The sequence below is a fragment of the Bufo bufo genome, chromosome 3 (genome assembly GCF_905171765.1).
Source record: "Bufo bufo chromosome 3, aBufBuf1.1, whole genome shotgun sequence".
NCBI lineage: Eukaryota > Metazoa > Chordata > Amphibia > Anura > Bufonidae > Bufo > Bufo bufo.
The window spans coordinates 130,268,256-130,286,709 of NC_053391.1; the positions used below are offsets into that span (position 1 = coordinate 130,268,256).

Genomic DNA, 18,454 nt, shown 5'->3' on the forward strand with positions numbered 1-18,454 from the left:
CTGGTTATTGGTTAGATGTTCATTAGGTCATCAGATACATGACAACCTGCACAGGTGGATCTTCAAAGGTCTGCGAGCCCACTGTTATTTTACGTTTTCTGGTTTTATACAACGCGTCTCCACTACGGTAATAAATAACAGCCGTGTATCTAAACCAGATTACAGTAATAGGTGAAATGTAATGCACTCAGGAGTATTTCTCATACATCCAGACACGGCAACCACCATCACAGCACCCAAGACGTCTTAGGCCTCATTCACACTTGCATATGAAAATACTGATGAAATACATATGCACAATTCTTATCTTTTGCTAATTTTATTATGTATTTCTGTACAGCATCTGCTCTTCATCACTATTTTGCTGTTATCCATTGGTCATCCATATTTTTCATATTTTGTGTTTTTGTAATGGTGTAGAATTAAAAAAATAAATAAAAATAATCTGTAAAGTGGCAAAAACGCACATGTGAACTATCGGCTAAAATGGTATCCACGCGTACGGATTGGTACATGCTGCATATTGGGAAAAAAAAAAAAAAAAAAAAAAAAAACATTCACATACAAAAAGCACTTATAAGGGATCTCCCACAAAAAAAAAATATTCTACAGTTTTCATACCAGCACTTGAATCTAAATACTTTTGTAATTGCATGTAAAAAAAAAATTGCATAGCCACTGAGTTATTCAATAAAGTGTATCTGTATAGCGCCACCTGCTGTTTGCTCTTTTTCCAATTTCTCTGTCCTGCTCACTGAGGTAAGCATACATGCTCCGTTCCATCCTTCAACATCCACCAGCTGCAGCAGAAAGGTCACATCCCCTGAGAAAACGCACACACCCTAAGCGGAGAGCTGGAAATAAATCTAGAAACTGGAGCAATGAATGGGGAGATCTCTGGATCCAAGTGAGGAACAGGGCTGGTTCTAGCTTTCTTTTAGAATGAGGGTGGCATGTACTATATGCTTTTACATTAAGCATGGGATAACCCCTTTAATGAATGGCTGCCCATGGAACGTCCTGAAGCATCAGGTCCGCTGATGGCAGCAGCTCTTACCGAGTGGCTCTCTGTTCCGGCACAGAAGGAAGTATCAGTATGAAAATCCCCATTTATAACGTTCAAATTCTGTAATAGGGCTTATGGAAAGGTGTGGCTTTATGCTGTCCTATTATTATTTTAATTCCATGGCTCTGTACATCTAAGGGGGGGGGGGGGGGGGGGGTTACACAGACATAATATAAAACAACACAAGTACTATATGGCTGAACTTCGTAACGGACTGGTACAGAGGGCAAGAGGACCCTGCCTGCGAGAGCTTACAATCTACAAGGGAAAGGCACAGAAGATAAGGGTAAAAGAAAAGCTGCTCGTCTGGCTGTGTGGTGGCAGCATGCTCACTGTAAGTGGTGGGTTTTTAGGTTACTTTTGATGGTTTGGATGTTGGGGGAAAGTGTGCAGCAGTATTTGTCCATATTTGCCGGGGTTGCGGCTGGATCTCCCACCGGCCCCCATTATAGTGAAATGTGCCGGACGGAATGCTGGCTGCGGCATTTCGACAAATGAAGAAGAATGGAAAAATGCACAGATTCCTATGAGACACATCAATAAAAACCTTCAAACCTAAAATGTCATTTAAGTCAAGTGCACCATGATAAACTTTTTTTTTTTTTTCTTACTATCTTTATAGTGGTCAGAGCTTTGTTTTTCTAAAACAAAGAATAAAGTCCCTTGTACAGATTCTAAGGTTAAGTTGATGGATACCAGTAGTCACCACTAGAGGGAGTTCAGGAGCTTGCTGCATACAGTCTTATTGAGTTCAATGTAACACAGTACACGGTGATTTTAGAAGCAAAGACCCATTTTTTTTAAACATTAATAAGTCAATAGCCAAGGGCTATATAGATTCTGTTTATGGCCTATTTTCTAAATTAACAGTACACAGTTAGCTCCCTCTAATGGTGAGTAGAGGTGGTCAACATGATAATTTTCAAATCTTTGTCGTCACACTTATAAATTCACATATACACCCAGTTTTCAGTTTACAGCATTTATATGCTAGCACATTCTCTCAGCTTTTTATTCTCACGTCTCCACTTTTGCAGGTGCTTTATATTTTTCCTGCTCACCTTGTTCTACTGGGTCTACTTTTTCCTTCCTCTATGTAAAAATTAAATGGAAAAAAAAATCAAAATTACTAATACAATGTTTTGCTTTTTTTTTTTCACTCCTTATCTCAATCTCTTTCAATTAAAAGCTGGGATAACCTGATAATTGCACAACTATTGCCTCATCCTTCAGATGTCTTCATTACCTTTCCTGGAATCAGCAACTATGAATAAGAGACTTCTAAGCAGACGCTCTGTGGGTCTCCTGCCAGCACATGTTGTCATCAGCATCATAAAAGAGTCCATCATTAACTAGAAGGATCATAAAATCATTAAGAACTATCAGGACTACTCCACTGACAGCACACATTGGCACAGACTCAGCACCGCTACTGTACCTGCAGGTGTCAGACCTCACCTATGTCTTCACGTTCGGATGAAGGAAATACGTCAATCTCTAGCAGCGATTGATTCAAAGATTCTGCAATTTGTAAAAGGCAGCATCTCAATTCAGCCTTGAAGCACCAGGGTCCAAGGCTTGAGTCTCACCAAGGCCACCATCTGCAGGGTTTCAACCAAATATTCGGATTTAACCCCATAAACTACCCAATGTGTTTTTTTTCATACTATACTAAGAAGCACAGTGCCGTACATTGTATAGCGGCTGTTCTTGATATTGCTGCTAATCCTATTCGCAGGATTGGAACTGAGCTGCCAAAGGCCATGTAACCAATGGACATGAGGTGAGAAGCCCAGGAAAAGGCCATGATTATCCCCTGAGCTCTGTGGCGCCTTCAGCTGATTGACAGGGGTGGCAGGAGTAGGATGCAGACAATTCAGCTATTGATGACCTACACTGAAGAAAGTTCATCAATATTTATATCCTAGAAACCCCTTTAAAAAGGGTTATCCCATGAGAAATGTAAAAAATAAATAAATAAAATAAAAAGGAAAAATCAGACATCATATAGTACATGAAAAATCTCTTTCTAACAACGCTAGAACCAGCCCTGTACCTCACATGGATCCAGAGATCTCCCCATTCATTGCTCGCCTAAATTTATTTCAATCTGGCAGTTCAGGGAGCGTGTCCTTTATTGCTGCAGCTGGTGGCAGTTGAAGGATGAAACTGAGCACGTGCATCCACCTCCGTGAGGTGGACTGAAAAATTAGGAAAAGCAGCAGGTGGCGCTATACAGATGTATTTATTTAATAACTTAGCTATAAGACATTTCTTTGTTACATGCACTCACAAAACTATTCAGATCCAGCTGCTGTATGGAAAATGAAGAATATTTTTCATAGGACAGTCCCTTTAACCCCATATGGACTGGGCTCATTTTCACCTTAAGGACTAGGCCATTTTTTTGCAAATCTGACCAGTGTCACTTTACGTGTGAATAACTTTAGAACGCTTTTACTTATCCAGGCCATTCCGAGAAACAAAATTCAATATTTATTGCCCTGATTCTGTTTGCAGAAACACCCCATATGTGGCCATAAACTACTGTACGGGCACACAGCAAGGCGTAGAGGTAAAGGAGCTTCGTGTGGTTTTTGGAAGGCAGATTTTGCTGGACTGGTTTATTTACACCATGTCCCATTTGAAGCCCCCTGATGCACCCCAGAGTAGAAACTCCATAAAAGTGACCCCATTTTGTAAACTACGGGATAAGGTGGCAGTTTTGTTGACTATTTTTAGGGTACATATGATTTTTGGTTGCTCTGTATGACATTTTTGTGAGGCAAGGTAACCAAAAATAGAAATTCTGAAATCTCATCTCCATTTGCCATAATATGTTGAGGAACTCCTAAAGGGTTAATAAAGTTTGTAAAATCAGTTTTTAATACCTTGAGGGGTGTAGTTTCTTAGATGGGGTCACTTTATGAAGTTTCTACTCTAGGGGTGCATCAGGGATTCTTCAAATGGGACATGGTGCCAAAAAAAAAGGCAATCAAAATCTGCCTTCCAGAAACCATACGGCGTTCCATTTCCTTCTGCGCCCTGCCGTTTGGTCATACAGCAGTTAACTGCGTTTCTGTAAACTGCAGAATCAGGGTAATAAATATGAAGTTTTGTTTGGCTGTTAACCCTTACTTTGTTACTGGAAAAAACTGATTAAAATTGAAAATTTGCCAAAAATTGCAGTTTTGGCATAGTTTTTATTTAATTTTTTTGACAGTGTTCATCTGAGGGGTTAGGTCATGGGGAATTTTTATAGAGCAGATTCTTACGGACGCGGCGATACCTAATATGTCTACTTTTTTAAAATATATTTACGTTTTACACTATATTATCCTTTTTTAAACAAAAAAAAAAAAAACATTTTAGAATCTCCATATTCTAAGAGTCAGTTTTTTATTTTTTTATTTTAGCTGAATATCTCAGGTAGGGGCTCCTTTTTTGCGGGATGAGAGGACAGTTTTATTGACACTATTTTGGGGGGCATATGACTTTTTGATCGCTTGCTATTACACTTTTTGTGATGTAAGGTGACAAAAAAAATATTAAAAAAACTTTCTTGCACAGTTTATATTTTGTTTTTTTGACCGTGTTCATCTGAGGGGTTAGTTCATGGGGTCTTTTTATAGAGCAGATTCTTACGGACGCGGCGATACCTAATATGTCTACTCATTTTTATTTATTTTAGTTTTACAAAATAATATTTTTGAAAAATATCTTTTTTTTTGTTTTAGTGTCTCAAGTCTAAGAACCATAGTTTACGTCATGTGTCCTTAAGTAACAGGGCATCATGACGTACCGGTACGTCACGTGTCCCCAACAGGTTAAGAAAAATGAAAAAATAAAAAAAATAAAAATATTAAAATATATATTTAAGGGGAAAAAAAATAAATAAAAGAAAAATAAAGATGTTCGCATTGGCTGACAATTTCCAATTATTTCAACTCTGGCAACAAGGCTGGGGCTGGGCAGATTGTATGAGGAGACAGCATTTAGTATCGCTGGGAGCAGCTGCATTCTCTCGCCTTACAGAGGATGCCGAATGCCAGCGCTGGTATTCATGTGACCAAGAGCAGCTTTGTATCATGGTTCAAATCAAGGCAGCCGTAACGACACCAACTACTCAAACTTAACAAAGAGGTAAAACAGAGACTCCGCACATGACAGGCTGAGGATTAAAACCTGGAAAAATAAGGTCCAGAGAGGAGTTGCCCACTCAAGCATCTGCCTAATCATGACATGAAAATGACAAACCCGCTCCCTTGAGTTTCTCATCCCCTTGAAACAGAGGAGGAAAAGTTCACAGTCATTTATCTTTTGACAGAAATGCAGGGCTCACTACTGCTATGAAGAAATTAAATTACCATGACTTGTCCGCAATCACAATGAAGAGGAAGAAGTGATTGTGAGCCCCATTAGGGGCAGTGTGATGCTAACGTGTCTGTAAAGCACTGCGGAATATGTCAGCGCTATATAAGTCCGTATAATAAATAAGTGCAAATCACTAGTATTGATGTGCCAATCGGAGCTGGGCTATCTTTAAAAGGGGGTGTTCCACCTGGACATTTATGACATATCCACAGGATATGATATAAATGCCCAATAGATGCAAGTGCCACCTCTGGGATCTGCATCTGTCTCAAGAACAGGACCCCATTGTGCCCCAGGGGGAACAGAGAGAAGGCACAGCTCCCACCATTCACTGCTATGGAGCTGCCATTTGTAAAAGCACTGGGATCCTTGGTGTGAACCTGACCAATGGCATCATCTGCACGAGGCTGTACTCTTGTTTCAACCAAGAATTCATTTTTACGCCCATGCCCCAAAACTTACAGATTGTGATATAGTTCTGTAAGAAAGGATACAGTATAAACTGTATTTCATTAATTTAAATTATTGCTCATTTTGGGCTTTGGAATCAAGGAATTTAAATGAATAAAATTAGATTGAGCACTGAGGAGCTGGCCAGAGCCCTCGGAGCGCCACTCGAATTGGCAGAACTAGATACCATGTTAAAAGCCCTGTCTTCTTGCCCCTGCGCCTAGTTTTTGGGTCTTAGTGGTTGCACAGTGGATCTGCTGCTCAGATTTCAGATGCTCAAGTGCCAAGACACAGTGCAGGAAGAAAGGGCTAGATAAAGTCTAGTTCTGTCAATTCAAGGGAAGGAGGAGTGACCATAATAGAGATTTGTTACAGAACTGGTGCTCAGAGGACATAATTATATAAAAATAAAAAATAAAATATCTGCATGATCAGTTAGCCTGGTTTAATAGGGCTGGTCATGCTGATAGATTCCCTTTTGCACGTTATTAAATTTCAAGCCCAGAATATTGTACCTGTTGAAAAAACCCTACTTACCTGCTCAACGCCACTCTTTCACGGTTCCCTTTGTGGTCTTCCAATACCCTTTCCTAAACTTCAGGACAGACAGACAAGGTCACGTGTGCTGCTGCAGCAATTGATTGGCCTCAGGAGTGACATGACCCAAAGCGGTCACTGCAGAGGCCAGTGATTGGCTGCAGCAGTACACATGATCTGCCTGGAAATGTATAGAACAGGGACCGGAAGACTGCAGAAGGGAGCCAGAGAGCAGGAATGGAGTGGAATGGAACGGATCCGGACCCATTTTGTGGACGTGTGAATGGACCCTAAGTGTGCATACAGAGATAGCTGTCACTGATAACACCTCCTGCTGTACCAATAGCTGTTCACAGGTAAAAAAAAACAAAAAACAAAAAAAAAACGTATAAATTACCGGGTTTACTGAACCTTTTTCCACAAATATATAAATATCAATCTGCTCAGCACTTCCTGCTCTATAACATGGTGTGTTCAGAATGCAATGCATTCTGTGGTGACAGGTCCTCTTTATTGTATGACTAGGCACAGGCCTCATCATAAATTAGGGACACCCTCCGACAATCCTTGCACCTAGACTGAAATCTACTCCTGTCGCTAGGTGGAAGGAAACTGGCATAAATGATAGTGCATGCTCCTGGGCGACGGCCCCTCCTACAGCGTGCCCCTACCCTGCGCCACCACTCCCCAGAGGTGATGCTGGCATAAAAAACACCACATGCATCTAAACTTAAGAGTATGGGCATTGAAAAAGTACTGGGCGTGCAAGTTTTTTTATGAAAGTTTCTGGTGTAGGTGGGGTCATAACAAATTACCCCTATTTTGTACCTAAGAAATAATGTGACATGCTAATAGGGTGTCCTGAAATCTGTAAGTGTTGATATCCCTGCAGCGCCACCTCTGGTGAAATCTATAGGCTGTCCTGATTACAAGACGCCCTTTGTAGCCCCTCTGTAGCAAAAAAAAAAACAAAACAAAAAACATTTTCTACACCAGACAACCCCGTAAAAGTAAAATTCAAGCCTTTCTATTATTACCAGTACACAACGCTCCATATAAGTAAAAGCCAAGCCCAATATGCACTCCGGTAGCTGCCTGAGCTACTGGGAACTGCTGCTTCGGTAACATTATCATTCACACACGTGTTGGTGCATGCGTAGAGGATTACACGCCTATTATGCCGAACTCCTAAATCTCTCAGCATTAGTGTCTCATTTCAGTCTTGCTAACAGCATGAACTCCAGTGTACGCAAGTGAGGCAGAATTAGCCGGCAGTAGTGAAATTCCTCGCCTGTGCCACCCAGCAACTCTAGTTTCCACAGAACTGTGCCAGCGCCCGTGTCTAACACTGGTAAAGAAACATTCATCTGCAAAACGGATCGCATTAGTCACCGGCTAAACCGCCGATATGTGGGTCAGCAGATTTTGCCAAAACCATTCTTCTCTAGGTCACGCTACCATTATACATTAAAAAAAAAAAAAGATTAGAATTATGTCCCATTCTGCAAGTGCAGGAAGTATTAACGGACCGGTCCTTCCTTCTCCAATGACACAGCCAGACTGGTTTACGAGTGGATTACTCAGTTAATGAAAATTTGGAGCTTAGAGTAAGTTACAACAGAGGAGAGAGGAAAAAGGGCAATCACAACGACAATGACCCTGTCAACAGGTTTTACCCCTATAAACCATTCTTACCACGCTGTGGCACTTGTCAATGCCTTCACAAGAAAAGGCCATCGGTCCCCAGTGACGCAGCATGCCTGAGAAGACAGAATTATGGAAATTCTGCTACCGTATGCCAATAAGTCATCAAGTGTCCGCTGGCAATATCCAGTCTGCTCAATCGTCCGGCAGAAGCGGCCCTAAGGCAGCCCGATGATTCATGACGCACACGCACCATTACAATGAAGTCAAGCGAAAGCACACTGTGAATTCCCCGCTACGGGAAAAGGATTTATATTCATTTTTGCGCATTTGCCGCTCCCCATGTAACTAGACGATGCAGGAGGTTTTTTTATTATTATTTTTTTAAGCATATTTTACCGTCTATATAAAAGCTGGTATTGAAGGTCATAGTGCACTACCACCTGTCAGCCATGTGTACTGCAGCACCATTTTTTTTATACAAGGTCTGTAATCACTCTAAACGTTTATATACAATTTAATGGCTAATGCACATGCCCGTGATCGGCCCAAAAACCTGGTCCTTATGATGGCAGCATCTTCAGGGCCGACCGCGCCTCCCCCATCCTGAACTGACTGGATCATAGTAAAAGGATACAGTCCGTCTCCATCTGATTGCAGGGCTATTGCTGTGTACTCAAACGATGATGTGAATACACTGCAATAACCCCGCGATCAGTAATTTATGGTACAGTCAGTCACAAGCCCTAAAAGGGTTGCCCACGATTTTCATATTGATTGCCTACCCTTAGGATAGATCATCAATATTAGAACGGCGGGGGTCCGACTCCCAGTACCCCTACTGACGAGCTGTTTGCGGAGGCCGCAGTGCTCCCATAAGAGAGCTGTGGCCTCTTTCTAAGCCTTGACTTCACAGTCATGGGTCATATGGACTAGTGAATAGAACGGAGCTGCAATACCAAATCACCACTGTTATCCAATGGACAGTGCTGAGCTTGGAAAACTAAAAGGAGGCCATGGCCTCCTCAAAATTAGCTGATTGGCGGGGCTGCCAGGAGTCAGACTCCGGACAATATGATACGGATAACCTATCCTGACGATAGGTGATCAATATTAAACACCTCGACGACCCCTTTAAGTAAAACCTAAAATCTCTTAAAATGCAAAGCCTCAGAAAATTCACATGTAGTTAGATACAGACCTAGTTAGAAAACTCGTACATATTATGCAAATTAGGGTAATCGGAAAATCCATTTTCTTTACTAATGCATCATGATCATTTTTTAGTACACCTGACAGCCACACAATACATATCTGCAAGGCAACTAATGTGGTGTACACCAAAGGCACTAAATGTAACTCCTGCTAAAACCATTTATCGCCGTGGAGCAAACAAAGAAATGCTTTATAAATTTCCTATTTTTGTGCTTGAAGATGCTCCAAATATTCTAATCCATCTACTACAGAAAAACATCCTGGATTTAATTTTTGATTCATGTACCCCACCGATCAAGCAAACATGGAAACCATCAAAATAAGTGGTCTGGAAACCAACTCCTGGGGTGAGGAGACCGCCATAGGCTTCTCTTTTTTTTAAATCACAGAGCAAGCAGGGGATGAGATACAATCCGTAAAAATATCCTCCACAGGACTTCTGTTCCTGTCCTGCAGCAATAATGTTGCAACCACCTAAACGTGACCGCTACAGCCAGAGAACATCAGAGAAACACTGACTGGCCGCAGCTGTGACATGTAGGTAGTCGCAACGTCACCGCTGCAAAACAGCAACAGAGACCAGGGGCAGCACCAGAGCAGCAGGGGGAATTTCTAGATGGGTAAACTTTACTTTGTTATTCTATGACATCCCCTGTAGTCTCCAAGACCCACACAACCCCTTTAGTAGAGCAAATATAAAGCCGCATTCACATTGGAAGTTTTTGGTGTCGTTTTTCAGCCAAACACAGTGGATAGAGAAGATGTAGCAGAACTTTCCGTTGTATCTTCTTTCCCTTTGGTCACACATGACTGTTCAGCTGCTTATTGGGCATCGCGGATTTGCGCACGGCAAATCCGCAGTATTGTACAGTACCAGCAGGGTGGATGAAGATGTATGAATTTTCATCCACACGCTGCGCAAAAGAAAAGGTGCGTCATTGGGGATTTGAAATCCGCGGCATGGTCAATTTATATAGAGGATTTGTCTTGCGGATTTCAGGGTGGAATCTGCTGGCTTTTAATTGGCAAAAACCACATGTAATAAGTGAAGTTTTCTGTGCGTTTTTTACTGCGGAAAAACACCAGAAACCGCAGGGGTTTTTTCAGTTATGTTTGAACCTGGCCTTACTGTAAAATGCTGCGGTGGCTGTGATACAGAATACAAGAGTCATCCAATCAGAGAATAATGTCCATTGGGAAAATGTTATTCCTTACCTTATCCTCCATTCTTAAACACAAGACTATAAGCCATGAGCTACTGGAGAGCAGGACAGATCCCGTTATCTGACAGCAGAAGTGCGAGACTATAGAGTGTCTGGGTCGTATGTTACAGGCTGTTCACAGTATCTGCAGAAACCTATGTATTCGCTGAATGAACATGTTTCACTCTCTCGGAGTGCGGTCTATACTTTACTATAGCATGCACCACTTCCAAGCAGATGACATCCTATATGACATCTCCACTGATAGGAAGTATTGCACGCCAAAATAAAGCACGAGCTGTGCAGCTGGTTAATGCAGCAAATATACATACATAAGCTGCCAATGAAGTAAAAAATACTTTTCATATTGCTAGTGTGGGGAGCCTTGAGTAAAGAACACTTTGTTGACTCATGTGGACCCTCTGTTCCCACTGCCCGGACATTAGATTGGATGCTCGTCCACCAATCAGATAGTACAAAGGGGCTACATGCGTGACGGTGAGTAATGCTTCAATCAAAAGTCATGCAAGCGCTGTGAATTTGCATGATGATTTGGACCTGAAAAATTAAACATGTGATCCTTGTCTCTGCTGACACTTCCATTACATTTCTAACAGAAGCCATGACGGTGTGCCGAAACGGACACAACCTATACAAATGGTGTCCGCTGGAATCCCATCATTTTCAGTGCAAGAGCAGAGAATGCTGCACTACTCTTGCCATCAAAATAAATGTTGCTTAATGATGTAAAACTCAAGAAAATCTTGCATAGCCAACGTGGAAAGTCGCCAAAACCGATAACCCCTCTAATCAGTGAAGAGCAGTTTTCAGTATTTTATGCGACAGTATATTTATACACACACTTTGATTCATACCTTTGCTCTGAGAATTATTCACAGCAAACATATTGATAGCCATAAGCTGCAGCATCCTCATACTGCCAATAGGTGATGGACTGTGTTGGAGAAGGGCTTTAAACTCCTTAAGAAGCTTTTCTGCAACCACATGGAAAGATTCCATTCTGAAAAAAATTAAATAAATCTCAATCAACCTTTAAATTATTCTGTGGAAAATACACATTGGATTTATAATCCACCATGTCAGTACAGTCTATGTTTAAAGGGGTATTCCCATCTCAGACAATGGGGACACCTCTCTCCAAAACGAAGCCGGCAAAGTCGGTCCAGCCACCACCAAGCCTTCCTATTGACTCGGCCATTTTCGGAATCCCCATAGAAATGAATGGGAGCACAATGCGCTTGTGCAGCCACCGCTCCCATTAACTTCTATGGAGCCGACGAAAATAACCGAGCCAGCGCTCAGCTATTATCGGCAGCCACATGGAAATGAATGGAGGGCAGCCGCGCATGCCCTCCGGAACTCACCAGAGGTGAGACCCACACCTATCAGACAATGAGGGCATATTCTAAGGATATGTCCCCATTGTTTGATATGACACAACCCCTTTAAGAATAGGGCTGCGTGGCGACAAGTGTCGCTCAACATTTCATATAATGTATGTCAATGGTGTCGCACGCCTGGATTTTGTGTTGCAGGTCGTGTGAGACTTTTACTCCATTGTCTTCAATGTAAGTCGCATGTGACAGACGTCTTATCTGCAAAAAAAAAAAAAACACAGCCAAATCCCAGCTCTAAAACAGTTGATTTTTCTGCGACTAGCTGTCGCCATACCCTGAAGGAGAGTCAGCATTGCATACACATGCTGAGGGCACACATTTATATTATATATGAAGGCAGATTTAGAAAATATTCTGCAAGGTAATAGGGCAACCTTGAGACCAGCAAAGGCGCATCAGACAGATGATCTAAGAATTGTAAAATACTAGTTTTTAACATTTTTTTTTTTTTTTTAGATGTTACTAGTGTAACACACATAGAAACCCAAAAGGTTCCATGAGAACGAGGAGGCCTGATTACATTATCTGAAACCAAAGCCCCCTAGATGTGAGATCAGCAGTGAGATGTGCTATGATTGATACTTGTCTAGTTACGGAAATACCCATCATATGGCTCAGAGAACGAGTAATATTTGGGTCTGCGGCACAACATCCAGCTGAGAACATCACTCTGCAGTGATGTCAAGGGAGTAGTGAGGGCGCTTCACCCACCGAGCCCTCGGCCATAAACACAGCTTGGCTGCAAAGCTCACATTCCAGAGAGATGCATAATGTCGGAAAATGAGACACAGATCCAGCACACTTACCCAATCCTGGTGAAGAGCTTCCCCTGGGCATGCAGGAAGCTGAGCAGGAAGCGTTTGTTCAGCTGCATGGGAAAGGAAAAAAAGAAAAAAAATTTGAAAAAAAAAAGACAAAACAATAAAACCTTCGACATTCTGGGAAAGGAGTGGAGTCTTGGGTGCTGAAATAAGCCGGCCTGGGGATGTGGGGGCGAATGGCTGTAGATGGGAAATGAATGACATGCCCTAAATCTGACACACATGCTGGGATGGGCACATGCCATTCTAAGGAGCAGACAGTACAGGCTGCCTTACAACAACACCCTCTACCGGCTGGTAAAACAGTGTGTAATACCAAAAAAAACAATTAACCTGCATAAAAAACTGTAAAGACCATATAATAAAAAAAACACAAACAGGTCAAACATAGCTAGTGGGGAGCACAGTGCTTATAACAAAATGTCAGAAGTCCTATGTAACTGCTGATTTTGACTCAGGCTGAAGTGGATAGGACCAATAGAACACTGTGCCTTTTCAGCAATTAAAGGGCTTAAAGGGATATTCCGGTTGTTTGATAGGACAGGATAGTGGATAACTACTAGATTGGTGGAGGTCCAGATCACGATGGACCCGTACCCCCTTGAAATGAACAGAGTAGCCGGCTGGGAAAGAGAGCGGCGCTAACACTTGCCTATCTCTGGAAACCCCACAGGATTTAATGGAGTGGCCAGGTGGATGTGTGACCAGCCGCTCTGTTCATGTCAAGGGGGCTGTAGGGGGTACAGGGGCCCCGTTCTCGTGATCGGTAGGACCCCCACCGATCTAATAGTTATCCCCTATCCTGCGGGTAGGGGATAACTTCAAACAAGCGGAATACACCTTTAAGCGGGGTGCTACAACTCCTCCAGTCCTGTATGGATACATACTAGAAGTGCTCCACGGTATGGAGACGTATTGGCAATACTCCATGGGGGAAAAATATATATGAAAAAGGTGTCTCTCAAGAAGAGAAGCATCTCGCCAGCGCCACCTATTGGCAGTGGCTCCCAATGAGTCAAAATGCAACTTTCCAACAAGCTTTGGGATTTGAAAAGGGAATATAACAAAGCCAGATATTCAGTCAGCAATTAAAGGGAAGCGATATCTGCATGCTTCTTTTTCAGAAAGTACCAGTCATCAATTATATATTTGTGGTGGTGACAACACATAAGAACTTCCCACCCCACATTTCTCAGTGCTCAATAGCCAAAGTATTAGGAAAGTATTCATTTTGCTAGAGGTTTTTAAAAGTGCGGCATATAGGGTAGATTGTACCTCTATTAAAGCTACACAGTGAGAAAGGTTCCTGCCTGGCAGAAAAGCTTGCGGCACTAATGAAGTTAGTACAATAAAACTGTGGAGTTTTAGGACCTTTGTGGTCACTGCTTCCCAAGAAGTCAGAAATTCTGTAACAAGCTTTAAATTTTCCTTTTACGAATTGCAATTCATGCCATAACGTCCTAAAATTAATCTGATGTACATCTATTTCCCAAAATTGTGGAGTTCATCTTGTGGCGTAAAGACCTCTGAAAGAATTACCATTTTGAGCCCAAGCCTGAGACTGGATATCCACATGTGATACACCACATCCCCTACCAACCCATACACATGAACGCTCAGCTCAGTCAAGTGTGCATGTGTTCTCAATATTTAGCGTGAAGAAATCCACTGCAAGACCCCACTGGGGGAGGATCTCCCAAGAATAAAAGGATTGGGCATATTGAACTCCGACAGCCCGATGCTTCTCTCCCGCAGGAACACATTCGATTGTCTGCTGGTCCCACTGAAATCAGCGGTTTGGCTTATATCAATCCCAATGTCTATGGCCTGCTTTAGGCACCCATCATCCTGTCGCGGTATCACCAGTTTTCCATCACTGGACCACTTTTGGCAGGTACTAACAAATACATAAGAAGAACTCCACAAATAGCAAGCCGTTTTGGGGATCGTCTGACCCAGCCATCCAGTTACTCTACTCTGGCGTCGTTCAGAGCCTAACGCTCGCCCATTTTTCCTGTTTCCAACTTCAAAAACTGAATGCTCTCTTGATGCAGAACATATCCCACACCTATAATATAGCAGCTGCTGGGTATAAATCTGGATGAACTGCCAATGACAGAGCTATAATAGTGGTCCATGCCCATGTGCAGTGCAATAGAGGGCAGAGGAGCAATACTTATATTGTTAAAGGGGTTCTCCAAGACTTATCGGTGAGGGTCCAACACCCATGACCCCCGCCGATCAGCTGTTTGAGAAGGCACTGGCACGCCTGTGAGCACGGCGGCCTTTTCCCTGATCACCAAGCACAGCACCGTACATGGTATAGCGGCTGTGCTTGGTATCACAGAAGAGCCCTATTCACTTCAATGGGGCAGAGTTGCGTCTAGGCCACGTGACCGATGAATGTGACATCACTAGTGCGTCTAGGGAAAGCTGAGAGAAGGCCGCAGTACTACTGCGAACATGGCTTCCTTCTCAAACAGCACCCACCAATCAAACACTGATGACCTATTAATAATAATACAGGGCATGACAGTTCTACATACAACGCTTATAGCTTAGGACACAAGCTCTGCAAACTTATGGCGATCTTATCTAGGCACGGTGGCTCAGTGGTTAGCACTTGTGACTTGCAGCACTAGGTTCAAACCAGACCATGGACAACATCTGCGTGGAGTTTGGTTATTAGAATTGGTGGGGTGTATACTGGTGTAGACTGGTATCTCTAGTGCTCTTTCATGCAAAAGGATGGGCTTTGAGCATCTCTAAAACAGCTAGTTAGGTCCCCAACCAGAGAAAATAACATTCTAGATTTAGCCTTCACAAATGGGGCTCTGGGGTCTGAGGTTAAGGTGATCATAACTACTACGAAAGTGCTAGACTGTAGAAGGACTAAGTTTAAGGAAGTGGCAAAGTGTTTAAAAAGGGAATTAAGAGTGGGAAACAGCAGCAGATGTGTATGCCAGTGGCCATCTTACAGACAACTAAACCATATTTTAGACAGATTAGCAAGAGTAAAGGCTCATTTATATGCGCCGCGCAGCAGCAGATTGCTGGGAATAAAGCAAGGTTCGGTGGAGGAGACTGGTGCATTTACATGCAGCAATCACCTCCACAGTAGGAGGACAAGGGAAGGCTATTGCGATCACTACTTCTTATACAGCTGCATTGTTTCTGGGCAGTAGATCACTCTTTTAGACAGCAAGATCTTCTGCCCAGAAATGATCGTTTTGGTGCCTGCACAAACAGGATCGGTGGCACCTTTGGACAGGCAGATTGACGGGAATGAGCGTTCACAGGAACGTTCGTTCCCGATAATCTACCTGTCTAAATCCACTTTAACAGGAGGAAGAGACCACTATGGTTTACTACAGAAGTAAGTAATATACAAAAAGAAAAGAAGGCTGCTGTTAAGCAGTACAAAGAACCCGGGAGTTTAGCCGACAGAAAACTGTATAAAACTAAATGGAAAGTAGACAAATGGATTAATATTGCTAAAGCATGAAAGGAAGAAAAAAAATGGCCGAAACTATAAAGTAGGGGGAATAAAACTTTCTTCAGTTATAGTAGAAGATGATATATTGTGGGATTAGAAATTTTAAAAATTCTAATTTACTACAGTATATTGATGGGTCCAAGGTTGTCGCTGTCCATTTGAATAGTTTCTTTTGTTCAGCATTTTCAGAAGGCGGCTTCGAAAATCGTAACTTCCATGGTCATGACATTACTGCTAGCTGTAAAGGCTCAGCCCCAGTCTTTTTGGAGGCTGATGTTATTGGGTCCAGAGGGCAACGTTGTACCTATCCACAAGCAGAGAAGAAGCTGGAAACTACAGACCAGTTAGTTTACGGATACCCCAAAAGTGTGCAACAGGGTTGATATTCCTGAAGGCATTAGGAGACATGGAAAAAGATTTATCTTCTTTGGATAAATGGTCCAAACAATGGAAACTGCAGTTCAATGTGTCCGAATGTAAAATAATGCACTGGGGGAGAAGAACCCTCTACCCGACTATCAGATTGGCAGTCCTGTGTCAGCTAAGACTTCAGAAGAGAAGAATCTAGGATTCCTGATATCACACAGCTTCAAAATGAGTGCACGGTGTGGGCAGGAGGCTAGTAGGATGCTTGGCTGTATAGCTAGAGGTATAACCAGTAGGAAGAGAGAGACTGTGTTCCCCCTGTATACAGCGCTAGTGAGACCACATCTGGAATGCTATGTTCAGTTCTGGAGACCTCACCTACAAAAAGACATAGGTGAAATAGAATGGGTGCAAAGGCGGGCTACAAAAATGGTGGAGGGTCTGAAGTATAAAACATATCCAGGGAGTCCTCAAGAACTTATAGAACTTTATGGCCTTGAGGAAAGAAGGGAAAGGGGAACATGATTGAACCTTTAAACATGTTAAAGCCATAAAGGAGGAGGGAAGTTTTTAATAAAATAAAAAAATAATCTCAACACAAGAACAAGGAGCACAATCTAGCATTAGTTGGGTGGGAAGATCAGAACCAATGTGTCAGGAGATATTTAAACACCGAAAGAGTAGTTGAAGCTTGGAAAAAAACTCCCAGCAGATGCGGTTGGGAAATCGACAGTAAGTGAATTTACACATGCCTGGGACAAACCCATCAAACAAGGAAAAACATAAGGGCCACATAGGGGGTCTTTTGCTGGTGTCAGTCTTTTAATGACACACCTGTATATAGAAAGACATAAGCGAATATGACCGCATAAGATTTATTAATGACTTAACTGATAAATGTGACCCGATCTACATCAGAATAATAATCTAAACGCTGAACGAGAACTTTACTAAAGTCTAAAAGAAATCAATGTGATGCCCTTTCATTCGTGGGGACATGCAGAGGCTGAAAACAAGCACCCCCCTCGTGCCACGCCTGCGGTCTGACACCTGCAGAATCCTACAAGCAGGCGCAAGACACCAAATAAGGGAAGGATTGTGCACAGCGGCCCCTGGAAGAAATTGTGTCTTAAGATGAAATTTCAATACTTGAGTTTTGGACGTAAATTTCTGTATCTGCTCTTTCTCAAGCCGGAGTCTGCTTTAAGCCTCCAACATGAACAGCAAGAGGAAGAGAGGCAGCCGAGATGTACGGATCCCTGGGAATCCAGGATACATCCAGCAGAGAGACAGACACAGAATGGACATCCAGGGGGAGGGAGATCTGAACAAGAAAACATAAGACACCCGGACGAGAGCTACTCAAAGGTTTCCGTTCGGTATAAAGAAAGTCCGTAAACAACGAGAAGGGGAAGAAATTCCTACATTCATACTCTACAACATGCACTACAAACATGAGTCACCAAAACCATATACTTAAAGAGGTTCTCCGGTCTTTTTCAATTGATGACCTATCCTCAGGATAGGTCATCAATATCAGATCGGTGGGGTGCCGAGCGTCGGACCAGCTGTTTGAGGAAACGGCACACATGCCGTCTCCCTTCTCGCTGCTGAATGTCTATGGGCCTGGCACCCCCGCCAATCAGATATTGATGACCTATCCTGAAGATAGGTCATCAAAAGAAAAAGCCCAGACAACCCCTTTAAGCTAACCATACACATTCAATATCTGCCCACCGAACGATTGTTTAGCCGACAGCTCTCTAGCCCCGATTCCACCATACACCGACATGTTCAGCTGTATTCTATGGGGAGAGTGGAGGAAGCTGCTGTCTGACACCTCTGGAGGCAGCTTATCTCATGGA

At 42.6% G+C, this 18,454-nt stretch overlaps 1 protein-coding gene across 1 annotated transcript in view; it reads right to left on the reverse strand.

The window, feature by feature from the left end:
- The window catches only part of SMG6 (SMG6 nonsense mediated mRNA decay factor), a 240,583-nt gene that overhangs the window by 189,927 nt on the left and 32,202 nt on the right, over positions 1 to 18,454 (reverse strand). The window contains exons 9-10 of the mRNA XM_040423570.1: positions 12,713 to 12,774; positions 11,364 to 11,509 (exon numbers count right to left, since the gene is read on the reverse strand). Of these exons, the coding sequence (XP_040279504.1) occupies positions 11,364 to 11,509; positions 12,713 to 12,774 (208 nt within the window). The remainder of the gene's footprint in view (positions 1 to 11,363; positions 11,510 to 12,712; positions 12,775 to 18,454) is intronic.